Source organism: Centrocercus urophasianus, unplaced genomic scaffold (assembly GCF_019232065.1).
Source record: "Centrocercus urophasianus isolate 14NV4802_14NV808 unplaced genomic scaffold, USGS_Curo_1.0 seq_22, whole genome shotgun sequence".
Lineage (NCBI taxonomy): Eukaryota > Metazoa > Chordata > Aves > Galliformes > Phasianidae > Centrocercus > Centrocercus urophasianus.
This window is the reverse complement of record NW_024884778.1, coordinates 12,369,621-12,388,939: the sequence shown is the minus strand read 5'-3', so window position 1 is coordinate 12,388,939 and position 19,319 is coordinate 12,369,621. Positions and strand designations below refer to the sequence as shown.

The following is a 19,319-nucleotide window of genomic DNA, read 5'->3' as shown; positions in this document are numbered from 1 at the left end:
GTTAAATTTTTATACAGTTACAGCTTGCTTTCATGGAACAAATCAGTTAAAGACGTAGAATTATGTTATACGGTGTTGTAAATGTACTATTTGTACATGTACCACTTGCATCTGGTGGTAGTGCAGATGCAGAGGAAGAACTGCAGGACTGACTTTGTTATATGATGGTCGGTGTTCAGTTATGTGAGTTTGTGTAATCAAATGATTGAATTGTGTTATGCTCATCTTTTTTATTTTTTTTTAGTACCTCAGAATTTAGAAAAAAATTCGGATACATGCCCTTAGTTAACAGTAATTTGAAATGAGAGAGTGAAGCAAAGATTCCCATTTTATTCTTTTCCATAAATAGGAATTGATTATGTGGGAATGATGAAAAATTCTAAAGTTGAAAAACGTGCAAGTCTAAAGAAAATTGGGGAAAAAAGCACAAGATTTTCTCTAATGAAAACTTCCATGTGAAATGCTGTACAGGGAAAGTAAGCGAGATGGCTCTTTTTAAGATCTAATCTCTCATTATTTTTTGTCAGTGATTGTGATGGAGTCCAAGAAGGATGGTTGCATGATGCAGCTCCTTATTTCAGAAGTTTGAGGCTGGGAGACAAAGAGAAATCTTACAAACATACAGTTTATCATACTGCAAGCAATCAGGGCATCCCTTGAGTACTTAAGAGCAATGTTGAACCTTCGTATGTTTTGATGAACGCTTCTTTTAGAGAAGAACATAAACTATAATTTTTTCAAATTGAATTTTTCCAAAATGTGGGTCTCATTTGAGTGAGAGAAAACCTGCATCTCATTTCTGCAGCACTAGTTTCTCTTTCTAAAGGATGAGGTGAAGTTGAACTTTCAGTCACTCTTTGAATGTTTGCAAAGCGGTAAGGAAATGTACGTGTTTAAATAGAGGTTATTTGTTCATGCTTGAGCAGTCTGGTTCATACCTGAACAGGCAGATGATAAAGACATTGCTAGCGTGAAACTTACAAACAGCTCTTTGACAAAAGCTTGCATTTCAAAGCTCTTTAAATGAATTTCTTGCATACAAGGATAAAACATAATATAAACTATGGCTGTCTTGCATGTGTTGTTCTGAATGTAAAAAGGAAATATCTCTTCTTAGTGACATTCTTTTATTGACAGTGGATGTTGGATCATATTGGATAAACTACTAAAATCAATATGAATTATGATCTTTTAACAAATCAGAAAGCCTCTGCTGGGTGAGTAATTTTACCACAATGGCATTATCGTACTCATTTTTCTACTCACTGCGCTGATATCTATAAAGAGATTCAGGTACTGCTTGCTGAGTACTTTGAACATGAAAAAATAGCATTATTACACTGAATCGTCCTCCCAAGGCTTTTCAATCAATTCTTATTTCATATCTCCTACTGATAGCTGTAGTAGAACACTGAGAAATTTTCTGATGCAAGATGTCATTGCTCTGTATTTTTCCTTTTTTTTTTTTTTTTTTTTTTGTAGTTGTAATTACTCCTTATTACTACTTTACATAATTGATATGGTCTTTCATTGTTTATGTAGATGGTCATGTATCAGAAACAGGAAAAAAATTCCATCTGGCAAGAACTCATTCTGAAACGTGGGAGTGTTGTTTATCATTTAATTCTTTATTTTTTTTTTCCCTAGCATCTATGATAAAAACCTAATTACTTAGCCAGACTTGAGTTGTCTTCCTATCCCCATGTAGTAAAAACAGTGATTGTTTTTGTTGTGGACTAAAATGAATATTTTCTACATGTCTACGGTGACAGTTATTAAAAATCACTTTTAAATTAAATTTATTATTCTTGAATAGATTATTACTGCTAAAAGGTTGTGACAATCTTTTTAAAAGGCCAGTGTACTGTGGAAGTCTTCAAGAGTGATTGCCCAACAGATTTCATAACCAATGGGTGAGAAATTTCAGAGTCTGGCTCTGCACGGATATTTATCACAAAATCCCTTTTGATGATATCAGTGGGGTTACACAGAGGTGACATCTGAGGCTGGCCCTATGTGTTTGCCTAATGCAGTCTTGTTCTGTCACCGTACAAATGGTGAGCTGGAGGAAATGCAACCTGCTCCCATACCTGGCTCTGACCAAATTTTGCCAGTGTGAGGTATACACTTATTGCAGTGTACAAAATCAAGGTGTCCACAGCCTTCAAAGTGTAGACAGCTTTATGGAATAAGGATTTAACACATGGGAGGTATACCCCTATGTTGGAAAAAGAGTTAATTCAGTGTTTCCCCTCCTTTGTGTGTCTCATTTTTGTTGTTTAGATTGGAAAGACATAAAAAAAAAAAAAGTGAGCACCTACAGGACTTTGGGGCTTCACGTTTTGTTGGGGAAAAGGTGTTTTGCGCAGATTACTCATGATCACAGATCCTGGGAGTCTAAGCTACTTGTAGCAATACTTACTTTGATATTTTTGTTCTTGTACAGAGTTTGAAGGTTGGAACAGAGCTCTTGGTTGTAGATACAAGTGCAGCTGCCAGTCTGTGCTGGTGTGAGTTCTTCCGCCAGTGGGGCAAACTTCCTCAGCAGCATCGGACTATGGTGTGCTCATATAAACCAAACTAAATGGAAAATTAGTGTAATAATTTACTCACTTCCTCTGCAAACATAATGTATTTGTATTTGTCAGTAGGGTTACAGTCTTTGCTTGTCCATTTTGAATCTGCAGGTGTTAGCTATGTGAGCATTAATTCTGCTCCCCAAATGCGCTTAAGAATATTTTGAGTATCAAGAAAAAATGGAGAAAAATGGTAATGCTCTATGATATTAGTTCCCTAGGTCACAGAGTAATCTAGAGACGTGTGGAAATGAGGTGCTGTGTTGCATATTTTACTTCATTTTCCAAATAAAACTGCATTAATTAAATGTTGAATGGCTGATAAAAACTAATTAAGACATGAAAGTATAGCAGTCTTTTATTACTAGGAGAATACAAGTTACACGGCGTAATAAAAACAAGGAACCTGCTGGAATTGAACTCGTTCCCTTTACAGAGTAAAGCAGATAAGGTTCTGAGTGCAAATCAGCATTTCCTTTGGGTTTGGAAATTTGCAGATGTTCATTTAATTACAAGTACAGTTTAATACAGTAAGAATGTAAGTTTAAATTGACTTTTTTTACATGAAGAAGTACAGACAGTTGGGGTACATGTATTCGTGTGTGTAGAGATAATCTCTATATAAGCTATATTTGAGGAAAATTGTGCCTTTTTTTTTTTTGAGGCTTCAGCATTATTTCATAATTTCATATGAGAAGATCTTTCTTGGTCAAAATACCAGTGTCTAGTTACCAAGTGTGTGGACTTTAAGATCTCAGGATTAATCAGCTAGATAAATTTGTGAATAGAGTGCTTCAGTGCACTTTTTCTTATCAAAGCTGAAATACCATACAAAATTATGAAAGACTAAATTATCTTCTAGTCTGAAGTTACATTTGTAATTAATACTAGAATCTTCACTTCATCAAGTCTTCAGAGTGATGAAGTGTGGTCTTTAGTCTCCAAAAAAAAAAAAAAAAAGCTTGCTTTCAGGAGGTTTAAAAAAAAAAAAAAAAGCTTGGAATCTTATCTTCGCACTTCAGCTGTTTCCAGGAAAGAAACTAGGCAAAACTGCATCCGTTCAGTCTTTTTAGAATAATTCTGATGTTCTTTTCATTAAGACTATAACACTCCTATACTTGAGAACCGACTCTTGAAATTGGCAAGGATGTGGCCTTGATGCAAGGTTTTCTTTGAAAATCTGTTCCAGCTGGATCAAGTTATCATTTGGAAAATCTGCACTTAGAGGCATATGGCCATTAGAAAACCTATCAGAAAAAAAACTATCTGTAAGTAAAATCACTGAAAATTCTTTACACTGTGATTTTTCAATACGTAACTGGACATGAACATAGTTGAGCAATTGCACCATTAGTCTGTCTTAGCTTGAATCAGCAGCAGGCATTGGAAATGAAGTCTTCATTGGCAGATTGTCAGTGTGTCCATATGCCTACTAATCACAGGAGAGATTAAGAAGGTTTAAGAGGAGATATTTCTTATCTTGTCTGTCTCTGTGTTTGAGTGAGAGCACTAGAAAATGAGTCAGCAGCAGTAGAAGTTTGTCAGTGGCTCAGGAGAGGCTGAAGACAAGGAGAACAGAGAATGATGAGATAGTTCCCAGCATCTCTTTAAACTGGATTGGAATGCTCTGGGATTTATAAATATGGCGTGAGATACTCTAGGTGTGGCCGATGAGATGGTATACCCAGGAATAGGAAAAAATGGAGGTATGTGTTGGCAGAGATAGGAATGAGATATTGTCAGTGTCCTGGGAACTACTGGTCATGAAGAGAATGTTTGGTAGCACGGGAGCTAGAGCTGGTATGTGAAGTGCCAGAGAAAGGTAGAGAATAGTATGAAAATGTTAGTACTGGAGTTTGAGGAGAACACGTGAGCATACTGAGCTCAGGATTTAGAGGGAGGGATGGAAAAGTAATATAAGTATGTCTAGACTGTAATCAAGTATGAAAGGAACAGAATTAAATAATGATTATGATTGAAGGCAGAAATGAGTACATTTAAGTATTGAAGTCTGCCAAGGAATCTGTGCCCATATAACCTGAGATGTGACGCTGAATTTCTTAGTCTGAGATGAACGATTGCATGGTTCAATTCTGGTTAGCGTAACATACCTGCTGCCATTGCTCTGTGATATCTGCCATGGATACCTGCTGCCATTGCTCTGTGAGGACTGCAAAGGTCTTGGCATTTATCAGCGTTCTAACCAAACAAAATCATATGGACTAAGTCATGCACTATCACATTGATAATAGTATAGTATTACTGAGATTGAAATAGACAGTTTCATTCTGACGTGTTCTGGTATTTATGAGTTTGGCTTTACATTCATAGCAGTGATTGAAGTTTCTAGCTTGATTTTTTTTTTTTTTTTTTGTTATAAAAGTATAGAATTGTAACAATGCTAACATCAGATTTGTTTAACTTCTCAGGTCAGTTGTTAGGAAAGGTGAAATATTTGCTACGGTATCCTCACTGTATCTGAATTTCAAACAAACTCCATCTGTTGAAGATATTCCCACCATCTTTCTTCATGAAATGCTTTTTTCCTTATCCCTTCCCAGTAATACTCTACTCACCTTAATATCTAGCTTAGAGCATCTTTATCACCCATTCTGCTTGCAGCAGGGAGGTGGGTAGATCTTAGTAGAAAACTGTTTAAATTTGATTTCTTCTTTTTTTTTTTTTTTGAGTTCTTTTTAAGTTTATTTTTAGTCTATTGGCAGTTGAAATCCTGACCCTGTGGAAAGTCAGTAACAGTGCAGTTAACCTTGAGAAAGAGTGATACCTTCTGTTTTCAGAGCTTAGTTTGAAAGTAAAGACAAGTCTCTGTGTCTCATGATTGAATGCTGGGCTAAGGAATTGAAATAGGTCCTGCAGACTGTGAAACTGACCTTTGTTTTGAGTGATAAATCCGATGGACTTTTTGTTGTGTTATAGAATCTGGTACGAAGCTAGAAGGAAGGTACATCACTGCTGATTTTGCTGAAGTGGGCCACAGGGTGCAAGCTGGACTCGAATTAACTTGAGAGAGGTGAGCTTTAGTGCAGAGATGAGGAGAGAAGCAGATGGGGAGGGAACAGAGCAATAAAGTTGGATTCACTTAGTGCTTCTATGTAGAGCAGAAGCACTTTAGCGTGGTGGCTGATCCCAGGGCTGCTATCAGGACAAAGCGTTACCTAAAGACTTGTTCAGTAAACATAGGAATGTTTCCATATTTCTTTAGCTCATTTATGCGGTACATATGGTGTGCGACTCACCTACCTTAACTTCAGTCATAAAAGTTAAAAATCTAATATAGAAAAGAGTGAAAGGAAAAGCTCCCAGTACTTACTGTAGAAACTGGAATTTAGAATGGGACGAGCCACCCTTCAGTGTTTTGTCTCAACACATGGAGAATGTTTAGTTCTCTTCTGTATTGAGATGCTTAACTTTGAAAGAGCTAAGGTTAGGTGAGATGAATCCTACCAACAGGAAGTTTTAAGCGAACTCAAAAATAATTATTCCAAATCTTCCTTCCTTCCTTTCAGTGTCTAAAGGGAGACTATAAAAAGGAAGGGGACAAATTCTTCAGAGGAGTCTGTTGTGATTAGATGCAAGGGTATATGGTTTCAAACTAAAAGAGGGCAGATTGAGATTGGATAGAAGGAAGATTTCTACAATAAGGCACTGACACAGGTTGCCTGGAGAGTTGGTGGATACACAGACCCTATAGACACTCAAGGTCAGGCTGGATGGTCTCTGAGCACCTGATGGAGCTGTAGGTGTCTCTGTTCATTGCAGTGAACTTGGACTAGGTGGCCTCTAAATGTTCATTTCAGCCTAAATGATTCTATGATTCTGTACCTGTAGAGCATCCAGCAGTGGTGCTACAAGCTGTTGGAGTGGAAGGCAAGCTATTTTTGCACAGACGTGGTGCAAGTCTTGACAGCACTTGCATACAGGAAGGCTAGTGCCATCCAAGTAGGAGCATGATGCTGAAGTCAGCAAGAGTGACCTGTGGTGGTTTAAATGTGTGAACTGGATTAACAAATCACACACTTGAATTTAAGGATGTCGTATAGGTAACAAGAATAAGAGTCCTAATGATACTTGCAGGCTACTTTTGAGTATGTGTGTGTATGTGCAGAGATGCACATTTAAAGGCATGTGTGTGTATGCACACACAGACTAACTCTCCTTAATTTTGTAAGGTGTTTGGCGAAGCGATGTTATAGGTAAAATTTGAAAATTACATGGAAGAAAGCAATGTGACACAAATTTTTAACTGAAAACAAGATGTTGCAAATGGGGCTGCCTTATTGCAAGTGGAATTTTAAAAAATTATGCAAAGGCATTTCCAGGGATTGACCTAACTGTAGACAAATAGATGATGTGGAATGGTGAAGAATGTTTCCCTTGGCACTGATATAGGAGAGAAGTGCCTGATGTAACTGCTGTACTCAGGGCAGGCACATCATGTTGTAAAAAGCCCTGAAGCAGCTCCACGTTGCATCTGCAGCTGAACCTTAATGACTGGGAGTTATGGAATTAAAAGAATAGAAGAAAACTATATTAACCACATCTTTCCTTTCTGTTCTGTTAGATATAATGTGATAGGAACAGATTTCATAGTTTATATATTTTGTTTGATCTACTGGCTTTACACAGCAAAACACAGTACCAGACAAATGTTTTACCTCTTCATCTGTGGTCTTCTTCCCTGACAATCTCAGATGGCAGAACTAAATATAGTGTTGAGCTAGTAAATTTAGAAATGTATCTAATTACGCTGTCCTAATCACCATTCTGGTACATGCAAGATTTATGTACTTTATCATAACTAATCCATTTACAGTTTCATTGCTGTTTGTCCAGCTCTTTATCAAGCTGAACTCTTTGTTGCTTTTGTTGCTTAAAAAAAAAAAACCTAGCTAACTCTCTAACATCAATCAACCTGAAAATCCTCCAGCCCTGAATGAATAAATGATGATAATTTAAGTTATTTACAATAATTATATATTCTAAGCTTTTAACTTATTTTTTCTTAATTTGTGCTTTGATTGTGCATTGATGCATCGCTTACTGTGACTGATCATTACCTAGTCAGTTGTTAGAATTGAAGTTGATAGCCTTAGAGCAGTCTTTTTTTGATATGATGTTATTTGCAGGATTGGTATCTGTCTCATGCCACAAGAACTAGAAGTTGTCTAACATCAAGGTAACAAGCTAAATAATTTCCAGTGTCTGAAGCTCAGCAGCAGCAGTTTTAGTGATGGAATTTCATAGAAAGTACTGTGTAACTGAGAAAAACAGTGAAATAGCATCTGTTGCTGCACTTTCTGAAAAGAAACTTTTATTCTCTCCACCTCCCTGCTCTAATTAATACAAGAAAAAACGAATTGTACTGCTGGTGTTGTTAGCCTGTCTAAAGACTCGTGTGTTTCTGTTGGTAACAAGTGTTCCTTCAAGGTCAGCATCAGCCTCCGCTTCCTAACCAGTATCACTGATTATGGCAAGTGTATGCAGTAAAACAGCAAGGGTGAGAGCTCTGTTTGCAGATTGGTGTGTTCGTCAGCACGACGTACGCTGTCGTTTTTGAGCAAAGAAAATAATAGGGTTACTGATGAGCACCACCAAATGTTTTCTGACAACTTCTTTGCTTTCTCCACCAGAAGAAACTAGAAAACAATCAGATTTCAGAACTCTGGTGGATGTAAGAAAGGTTTGCAGCGGAATTACCACCCACACCAAAACTATAGCATTGCAGGGTTTGGAAGGGTCCTCTGGAGGTCATTGAGTCCAACCCCCCCCACTAAAGCAGGTTCTCTACAGCAAGTTGCAAAGGAAAGTGAGTTTTGAATATCTCTGGAGAGGGAGACTCCACTACCTCTGGGCAGCCTTTCCAGTGCAGTCACGCTCACAAAGAAGAGATTCTTTCTCACATTCTGATTGAACTTCCTGTGTTCCAGTTTGTTCCTATTGCCCCTTGTTCTGTCACTGGAAAAACTCTGGCCTCATCTTTTTGATAGCCACCCATTAGATATTTATTTGATAAGATCTCTTCTAATCTTCGGGCTGAAGAGTCCCAGGTCTCTCAGCCTTTCCTTGTAAGAGAAATGCTCTAGGCTCTGGAATTATTACCTTAAGTAATAGGTAATCATGATAATAAATCTTGTTGTTTTCCAAAAACTTTTTCAGAAGTTATCAAAGTACCTGCTCCTTCACTGGTTTCCTGGAAAGAAAGTCGATTTTCATTCTGAAATGAGCCCCAAAATTGGGACTTCACAGGAAGGTAACTGGGTAGTATTTAACAGTTTGGTAATCTATTACTGAGTGTTCCCACATGAACAGCATAATCTTCTAATGAAGGAGCCAGTGAAGAAAATTGCTCTGATGATTGAAATGCAAGTTCTGATTTCTCTCTGAGGACTGTACTCAACTGTTGAACTGTGTTTTAAATAATTATCTAGCTGCACTTTAGGAAGTATTTCTGGCAGGTTCGCACCTAAATTACTGTTAATTTTGATTGGAAATTTGATGTTCAAATCAATAAGATTATTAAAGATATACAAAGTATTTCACCTGGAAAAAGGGTAACTATTAGTAGTTATCAATGTTTTCTATTATAGAGGATTGCTGTTTTGGTGGGTTTTTTTGCTTGTTTCTTTTGTAATGTAACAGAAGATTTCCTAGAAAATATGTAAGAATTATTTTCTTGAAGAGAGTGAGATTACTTTTCATTTTACTGCCTTCTGTCTTTATTTACAAAGTTTGTTTGCATTTGGTTGAGACAGAAACCCTGATTACAATATTGTACAAAGTCTGGTAGACAGGTTTTGAGCTTACATAAATCCCTGTTTTTTCCTACATGCAGTTGTTTTTCAGCATGAACTTATGTTCTTAGAATGTTCTTGAGTTTATGCTTTTTGTTGTATTTTTTCTTCCCTTTTGTTATTTAATCAGAAAAGCTTTTAATTACTTCTCACCTCCAAAACATATCTTCAGTGCACTCTGAAGAATTATACAAGATTTCAGTGGAGGCTCAGGTTTAATGTTAGGAAGAATTTCTTCCTGGAAGGAGTGGTCAGTCATTGGAACAGGCTGTGCACGGAGGTATTTGAGGAAGGGGTAGATGTGGTACTTGGGGACACGGTAAATAAGCAATATTGGTGGTAGGTGGACAGTTGTACTAGGTGATCTTAAAGGTCTTTTCCAACCTTAATGATTCTATGATTTGTGTAGATGGTGAATATCAAACAGATGTGCTGCCATGAGGAAAAAATGAAAAAATATATTGAGTTGAACCTTTTTTTTTTCTTTTTCATGTTGTAATTAATATATTTAGATGCTAAAATATAAGAGCCTCCTACAGATTTATGCACACAATTATTTATTTATTTATTTATTTTACTTTGCTCCACTTCTCAGAGCAGTGTCCCTGGTTTAAAGTATCCTGCCTGGAATTCTTGCAGACTCTGGATTTTTCACTGTGCATCACAGCGTGGAGGTAGCAGCTCTAACTGGCAACATACTGAAGGACTGTTAAGACGTAGTCTAGTGAATTTGGAAGAATGTGCTGGTAGAAGATGTTTGATGTGATTTAACAGATAGAAATCATGCTGTGCTCCTTGGATACTTTTTTAGCTGTGAGGCAAGGATTGAACAAAGGAGCATCTACGATTGAGTGGGTTGATCTTTCATATCCTATTGCTTTGTGGTATTGTGTTTAAATATCATAATATAGCATTTTTTACTGTTTTGAAGTGGTTTTTTTTTTTTTTTTTTTTTATCTTAATGTTATGGAATATAAACTATGAATGCTATGGACTAAAATAGTATCAGTACCAAAGTGGTATTAGGAGGATGGTAGAGCAGTCTTCTGTTCTCCTTTGAAATTTGTGGCAGTTTGATTTGGAGAAGGAAGAAATTTCTAGCTGCATTTCTGGCTCTATGCATGGCAATTGTTTTACCTTAGAAAAAGAGAAAGGAATCAATCAAATAGAAATGTGTTTCTTCTAGTTTTGATTGCTGTAGAGAGAAAGGAATGTAACGTCAGGCAGCTTTTATGGATAAGTTTAGTGCTCAGGAGTTAAAACAGGTACCCTACCTATTTTCTATTTTCTTCATTTTTTGTAAAAATTGTAATTTTCCTCTTCTCTTTCTTTAAGCATTTTCACCTTTTTCCTCTCCACTCCATTTTATCCTGATTTCTGTTGGCTTCTGTTTTTTTCCCTGCTCATTCTGTCTCATTCACCTTTGTCAAGCAAACAATCCTGTTCAGAGATAGCCAGGGGGATTTTTTAATATTATTGAGGAAAAACAATTTTTTTTCTCTCTATCTGCTCTACATTATTTGTGATACAAGTAGCACTAGAAACATCTAACTTTGACTTTGTAATTTGGTGAACATTTTCGTGTCTTTTTGGGGGTGCAGTTTTTCTTCCATTCTCTAGTTAATTTCCCATTCTTACGTGTGATGCATTTTGATATTTTAGTTAAGTGAGTTCATCTTCCTAAAATTTATGTATTTGGAAATTGTAAGAATCAGCCTTTTAACATTGGTTCTTCAGATAAACTGTGCTGTACAGCATAAAAACTGCTCCATAAGTATTATATGATGCCTTTGACTTTTATGTGCAGGGTAATCACAGCTTGGTGAGCATTTATTCCCTCTAGCACTGATTTTAGAGCATGTTTATTTTAATAAAAATATATAGGAATTTGTATTAAGAATGTCATTATAAACTGTTAAAATCTCTAAGAATGTCATTATAAACTGTTAAAATCTCTAATCGTGCAAAATGTTGAGCTATCTTTGCTAAATGGCTGTTCAATCATGAAAATACTTGAAAAGGTTATCATTGGCTCTAGAATAAGAATGTTTCAGTGTTATTTATACAGATTTTTATCACTCTCAGATTTCTCAGTCTCCTTCGTGGTAGTGCTGTGATATTTAAAGGAACCTTTGGAATTAAAGACTATTACAGAAAATATATACAGAAAATATTATAGAAAATCAATACATGCTTGTTGTCTAACTTCAGTGTACCAAAATATAAGTTTTCTTGTTAGCTTTGTAAGGGTGAAGCTCATAGTGTACATGTATGTCTATGTCTGTTTGTCCAAGGGGATGAGTCTGTAGAGTGAACATTTGTTTGCTCTGTTTCCTACAGAGACTGTTGTACTGAAAGAGTGCTGAGAGGTACATAACATTTTTTCAGAACAACAAATACAGCAACTGAAATTTAAATGAAAAATCAATAGAGTATCAATTGTTACTTTCCATTTCTGTGCTGCTGCTCTTGCCAGCTCTTTTTGCTATTGCTTCTCTTTTTGCTATATGCTTCTCTAGCTGTTTCTTACATGTGGGTATGAATTATAGTTTATATTTATTTCACTGTGGCAAAAATGTAATTGAAACACATTGGGGTCAATTCAAATTACGTATGAAGCTGTGAATTATTTTTCCAGCCTACTAGGTAATGGTATTTCATTAAATACTATCATAATTTTTCTTCTGTTAAGTGTGTGTTTCAGCACAGAAAAAGAAACATCCCTTTTTCCCCTGTATTTATTTCCGTGTTAAGATTTTTTTTTTTTTGGTCTTTATTTCACTTTTTAGATCTGTTGCGTTTAGAAAATACTCATCAGTGTTTTACATGTGCACAGAATGGTAATGCAGCTCTTGGTCTTCTATGAAGTGATGCATACCTCTGGAAATGCACTGGAGTATTTATTTTACGTAAAATGCCTTCCTTGTAATTAAGAAATGAAGGCTAGATTTGTTAAATATTATCAGATCGTTACCATGCTAAAGATGAGCTTCTGAGGTCAATGAAATGTGTAAGCCTCAGTGCTCTGAGGCTTCCCTGTCAAATGATCTTTGACCCAAGCCATTCTATGATTCTGGGGGGGGGAAAAAAAAAAAAAAAAAAAAAAAAAAATTGGACTAATTTTGTTATTATTACTTATTTGTAATGCTTAAAAAAAAAAAAAAAAAAGTGGGTCAAATTAATATTTGTCAATTTTCCAAGTCACAGGGTGTGATTTTACTGTTAGTCATATGGCATAGAGCAACAATGCCATAGGAGCAGTTGGAGCACTTCCATAGAACTTGATGTTTTATTTGCAGAACTGTGTCGTGGCTTTCCCTCACATACCCTGGTGTTGCACTGTTATGTGTTGTTCTGCCTGTGGGAAGGTGAGCCGATGCACTTCTCAGTTTGATTCTGGTTTGAATTTGCTGGCATTGAACTGCTTCATCTCTGTTCTGGATTAGGCTAAAAGAGCTTAGTAAGAAGCAACTGGGCTTACATGAGACAGGACTTCTTACAGTCAAATGAGGGCTATTCATTGTGGGCTTTGTCTTTTGTCTCTTGCTCTTCTATATCAACCTGGGCATCACTAGGGTTCAAATTTTCTATCTTCTCTTGGGACATGTAACACTGCACTAAGGTAAAAGGTGTGAAAAACCCTCTGGGCAGAATACGGTTTGCAAGCTGTGAGATGAGACCCAGATGGGGAAGGCAAGGCTGTGACCTGTGCTGCATGCAAAATTAACCAAGAAGGCTCTGCTTTAAACATTCACTTTTTGTTGTAGAATTATTTATTCTGATTTGGCAATCACAGATATTTTTCTTACTTTGTTATAGTTTAAATTGTATGGTAATTGATATGAATTCTGACTGCTTTTTGGTTTATATCCAAAGACTTCAGAGAAGTGTGTGCATGAAACTGGAAGCAGAAGGGTGCACAGCTGTCCTTGAAGTGCCATGAACACCAGCAGTCATGAGCAGTCGAGCTCACTTGCCTTGTGATTAAAAATATGTATATATGAAAATAAATGTTCATTACTGGTATCTGATACATCAAAGAAAATAAAATGATTGAAATATTCTTTGACAGATCAATCTGATTAATTTTGGGTTGTACATGGATGAATTTTTGGTTAACTGAAATAAAAGACAGATTTAAAATACTAGAAGGAACCCTGGGTAGAACATCCCAGAAAGGATATTATCTTTTTTCAGAAGAGAATGTCTGCAGTAAACCCCTGTATGAATTAGTTTTCAAGTAGCTATGTTCTAATACAAACCTTATTTTGTCCTTCAAAAGTACAGAACACAGTAGAGAGTTCTGAGTATCAAGAATAAAAAACACAACTAAATTACTGTCATTCAGTAAACATTACATCCATAATAGAAAATTCTTGTGATTATACACCATGTTAAAGTAGTATGTGCAACACTTGAAATTTACTAAGTAGAAGAATTTGATCTCTGTTTTTCTATTCTTCCATACTTGTGTTATTTTAAAAAATACTTATTTCAGTTGCCTGTGATCAAGTGCAGTATTAAGAAATACCTCCCACTTATTTAGATTGGAAAAAGGCTCCTATATGCAAAATGAAGTCCAAAGTGTTAAAGCACCTTTGTGTTTTTTTTTTTTTTTTTAAACTGATATTGGAATAAAACTGCCCGGGACGCTGCGGTGGGGGGGGGGCCCCCCGAAATGGCCAAATAACATTTATTTTTTTTTTCTTTAATTCTTAGTAGCTGAGCTCTTTTGAGAATCTTTACCACCAAACATGGATGCTGAAGGTTTAGAAAACCTGGTCTCTGTTTTTAAGGTCTGGTTCATTGGGTTTTTTTTAAATTATTGTTATTATTATTTATTCATTTTTCTGATTTTAATGAAGTCCTATAGCAGATATCATATGGAGATGGGGAGTTACACAGTTCTCAAAAGCATTTTCTTGTCATACTGGAAGAAATGCTTCAGTTTAGGCATTTTATCAAGTATTCCAAACATACACTTTTTTTTTTTTCCTTTCTTTTCCAGCGTCTTGTTGAGGCTGCAGAAGATGCTTACCTGAAACATGAGTTTGATGCTGATTTGCAGGTAATTAGTATTTGCTTTTTCAGTATTTATCATGAGTATGCTGTAAAAGTTTATGCCGTACCTCATGTGAACTGAATTGCTGTAGAAAGACAAGTATGCGAGTAATAGAAGGATGCTGATTATAGAAAATGGAGCTAATGAAAGCTGGCTCAGTATTTTGATAGATTACAGATTCAGGGTGTGTGTTGGGAAACCTAGCAGATAGGTTTTACTCTGAGAGATTTCCTTTCCATTCTTTGTGTGCCTGCCTAGGTCAAGTTATTTAAACCCAGTAATTAGCAGCATGTTTCATCCTTGTAGCATACTGGCAAGGAACTGTTCAATAGGGAGCTGAAGTTGCAGATGAGGTGGGATCCTCTGGGATGGGATTAACATGACCTTGATTTATGCAATTGGTTTGTGGTTTGGATCTGTGTCTAAAACAGGCAACTTTCTTTTTCCTACCTGGAAGCCTTCAGAGCCAGACCGCTGCCTCCAAATATTGCCTTTAGGATTAATATGGCAGGGAGAAGTGGTGGCAGCTCACAGTTGAAATTGTTAGAAAGAAAAGCTTTTGCTTAAATAAAACAGTTAAAATGAGATTATCTTAAAAAAAAAAAACAAAAAAAAAACAAACAAACAAAAAAAAAAAACCAAAAAAAAAAACCAGCACAATCTTACCTAACAATGTGAAGTTTAATAGACAACGTTTCTCAAGAGTAAGTATATACTCAAGTAATGGTTTTCCTACCTTCCATGAATTCCTACATCCTCGGTGTCCTGAATATCATGTTGGGTGGAGTTTTGTTTACTTTGACATTAACTATCTCAATTCGATTTTAAAACTTCCTGCAAGTATTAGTCATGTGTCTATTGAAATCCTGAGCTTAAGCATCAAGAGAAGCAGATTTTTTTTTTTTGTAGGCTTTCCCATATATTTAGATAATTAATACACAAAGTCTGTAAGTTCTGTTTTCAGAATTTACCATGGTTACATATAATAATCACAAAACATTTTAATGAAAATATGATACAAGTAACGGTTTTCTGTGCTGCAGAGAGGAAAAAAAAAAAAGTTAACTCTTAAAAGCTAGGGATAAAAAATCGAGTGTAGCAGTCTGTGATGCTGGGACCTGTCATTGCATGTTGGAGTAAGGAGAAAATGAGGGCAATGAAAGTGATTATTCATATTATTGTTGCGTTTAATGAATGCTGACTTCTGTACGCCAATGCTTTAGAGATGTATTACATTCAACCCTGTTAGAAGTGTGCTGTTTTTTGAACTTTGTCTTGAAGAAATAGAAGCTATTGTCTGGGTAAATGAGAAACACACTTTATAGAAGACTTTTTTTTTTTTTTAGAGATCTCCAGTAAGTACTTCTTCACTACAAGATAGTTCTCACTTTGACAAAGTCCTTCATTTGCTGAGGCTCTGAAGGTATTAACGCTTTGAGGAAGCCAGCTAAAAGCCATTTGTGTCAGCAGCATTAATGGGACAATCAAATCTTTGTGTAGAGCTCTGTTGTTTATTACTGTCATGGTCCATTAAAGCTAATCAATTGCTAATCTTGGTTTCAGCGACCCCTTTGCAACCTTTGTTGAGTGATTGTTGTTCTTTATCAAGAATCTCATAATGCCATCTGCTCAATATAAAACAATGGCCGGAATACTTCACTAGCCTACCTTCAAGTGGATGTGGATAGAGGGCTTAAGTAGTACACATTCTGTGTAATTCCACTATCAAAGAGGGACTTCTTAGTTTGTATTTAGTTTGTATTGCCTCAGCCAATGTGAAAAACAGGATTAAGTGTTTTGAATTAGTGATATATGATGCAGCTTCAGTGATGCAGTTGGTTCTGTGTGCTCAGATATTCTGAAAATTCAGGAAGCACATAAAGGAAATGCTTTTGTGCCTTTTATTGGTCCAGCATCACCTCCTATGTCTTGAAGACAGTATAGTTAATATTGTGTCAGTACATAAAAAAGAGATGAGAAATAAAATTATATTAATATTTTTATTGACTCTGAAAAAAATGCTAAAGAAAATAACAACTGGAAGAGTTCATCTTTTAGATTGCTTGTATTGTATTCAGCAAAGCTGAATACTTAGTCCCTTGTAGGTATTATTCTTAGGAAGATCATTGGTTTTGTCCTTAATTATTCTATAGGTATTCTGATTAATATGCTGTATAATTGTCCAAGCTTAGAGCTATTTGTTCCTTTCCTGAATCTATTGACACAACAGCAACAAAACAAAAACAACCCTGTAGTTAAAAACAAACAAAAACCAACTCCCAATGAATTGAACAATACAAATCAAAGTAGGTGATATGACTCTAACTCATCAACATTGTATATTTAATGTTTGAAAAATGACTGAACTAGATTAGTAAGAGCTGGCTAAAAGGAACAACCTGCAGTGTTTCACATTCAGATTTTTTTTTCCCTTTTAGGGAATCAAACTAAGATCTGTACTGGTTGCAAGTTATGAGGAAATGATGCTTGAATTGTCACTTCTTTCAGCCTTTAACACATACCAGAGTTTTTCTCACTGTTGGCTATAGTATCAAGCCATTTTGTATCATTAAAGACTGTGCAAATGGCAACTAAGTGGAATAAATACGTCTTTTTGTGTTAAATCATGTATTTGCTGATGTAAAAATATGTTACCATCTGTATTACTATAGCAAGTTGCCTGGTCACAAAATTTCTACAGCTTTTAAGAATTGCTCATCTTGCTTATACAGGGACACTGTCTCTGGCCTTGCCTCTGTGTAAAGTGCAGTAAAGTATGCATCATTCATCCTGATTCTTTAACATGATGAGGAAAGAAATACAGGATCTGACTGCCAAGCACTGGAGTATTGGATGCTTCAAGTTTTGAAGTGATTGGTTTTGTTGATGTATTCTATGTCAGAGAAATATTTTGGGGACCAAAACAGAGCATAATGTAGTTTTTTTGACTGAATTGATCTATTAGAAATAAATTTCTAATAATTTATCATCACTGTTAAGAAAAATTTTGCTTCCTTTACTTGTTCTGGACTTGATTGTGCGCTACTGAAGATATCAGCATTCTTGTTGGGATTCAGTGGAACAGCATTGTGAAGTTGATTGCCAGACCCAAGGAGAAGGTTTTGAAGTGCAACACTTTTCCCTGGAGCTGTCATATACAAAGGAATTTGCTCTATTTGCAGCTGACAAACACATTTTGCATACTGGTGTGTAAAAATACACTAATGTGATGCCAAGCTGATGCAGTTAGGCAGTTACTGATGAGGTGCTAAAGCACATTTAAATTGGAGTTCTGTGGTTTGTGATGGCACCTACATCCTCTACAGTATTCTCCTATTTATATGTTAATATCTGAGTTATTTCTCAGGGTATTACAGAGTGTTTCTGTTTCAACAGAATGAGGGTAAGATCTGTTATGGTCCTGTATTATTTCAGTGTTTCACAAACCTCGAGAATGCTCAGCAAGAGAGCTGATACTGGACTGCTCAAAGGAGCCCTAAATTTAACTTTTACTTTGTTTCTTATGAACTTGAAAAAATATTCTAATTTTTTTGCTCAGGAAAATGCTTACAATACACGATTCCTCGTCAGTTTTTATACTTCTGATATCAATTACAAGAGGAAATTATAAAATGTTTCATTATTACTACTGGTTTATTTTCTAGATGGTTTCATTACACATACTTGCAGGGCTATTCTTTTATTTTCCATGTTCATTGTATCAGTTGCATTCCAGTTGAGTTTTCCCTCTGTATGATGTGACAATATAAATGCAAGCTTACTACTTTTTAGTAAAATCAAGTCTATTCCATAACTGACATTACCTGAAGTACTAGACATTTTTCAGATTGTTGTAATTTTACTTTCTAGATAGTGTAGGATAGTTTTGTGCTAATGCATTAAGATGTTTGACATTCTAATTTTATGTCACAGGGCTAGAAGATGGTTAAGCAATTAGATTTTTTTAAAATAAAAGGTTACTTTTTAGAATACACTTAAAGTTAATTTAGTGGAATAAAAAGAGGAATAATGGCATAAAGCTGATTTTAATTATTTCTTTCTTGAATCTGTAATGTATGACAGAGTCCTAAGGACTCAGGTTTTCAGCCCTACACACACCAGTTACGTCCTTCCCTGCATGACTTTGAAGGACCAGTTAGGTCCTTCTCTGTGTGATTTTTGCCTGCTGTTAGCTCCTAATTGCACTGTAGAATCCTTAGGAAGGGACCATTAACAGTCATCTAGTCCAACTCCCCTGCAATGAACAGGGACATTCACAGCTAGGTGAGATGCTCAGAGCCCTGTCCAGCATGGCCTTGAAAGTTTCCGGGCATGTGGAATCCACCACCATTCTGGACAGCCTGTTCCAATGTCTCATTATGCTAACTGCAAAAGACTTTTCTTACAAAGAAGGTAGATTTAGGCTGTATATGTCTTTAGCCATCTCCCCTCGTCCTGTCATGCAGTCCCTGCTAAAGAGTCTGACCTCTTCTTTCTTAACAGCCTCTTTTTAGATACTCAAAGGCTGCTACCAGGTCATCTTGGAGCGTTATCTTCTTCAGGCCCAGCTCCCAGCCTGTACTTGTAGGAGAGGTGTTCCATTGTTTCTGTGGTCCTCTAGACACACTTCAATAGGTCCATGTCTTTCTTGTGAGGCCTTACCTCGAGTACTGTGTTCAGTTTCGGGCACCTCAGTACAGAAAGGACATGAAGGTGCTGGAGCAGGTCCAAGGAAGGGCAACAAGGCTTGTGGAAGGCTTGGAGAATATGAGGAGCGCCTGAAGGATCCGGGGCTGTTTAGTTTGGGGAAAAGGAGGCTGTGGGGAGACCTTATTGCTCTCTTCCAAAATCTGAAAGGTGTTTACAGTG

At 36.2% G+C, this 19,319-nt stretch overlaps 1 protein-coding gene across 1 annotated transcript in view; it reads left to right on the top strand.

Moving 5' to 3' along the window:
• The window catches only part of CACNA2D3 (calcium voltage-gated channel auxiliary subunit alpha2delta 3), a 397,031-nt gene that overhangs the window by 108,490 nt on the left and 269,222 nt on the right, over positions 1-19,319 (top strand). Inside the window, exon 4 of the mRNA XM_042823539.1 lies at positions 14,397-14,456. Coding sequence (XP_042679473.1) covers positions 14,397-14,456 — 60 coding nt within the window. The remainder of the gene's footprint in view (positions 1-14,396; positions 14,457-19,319) is intronic.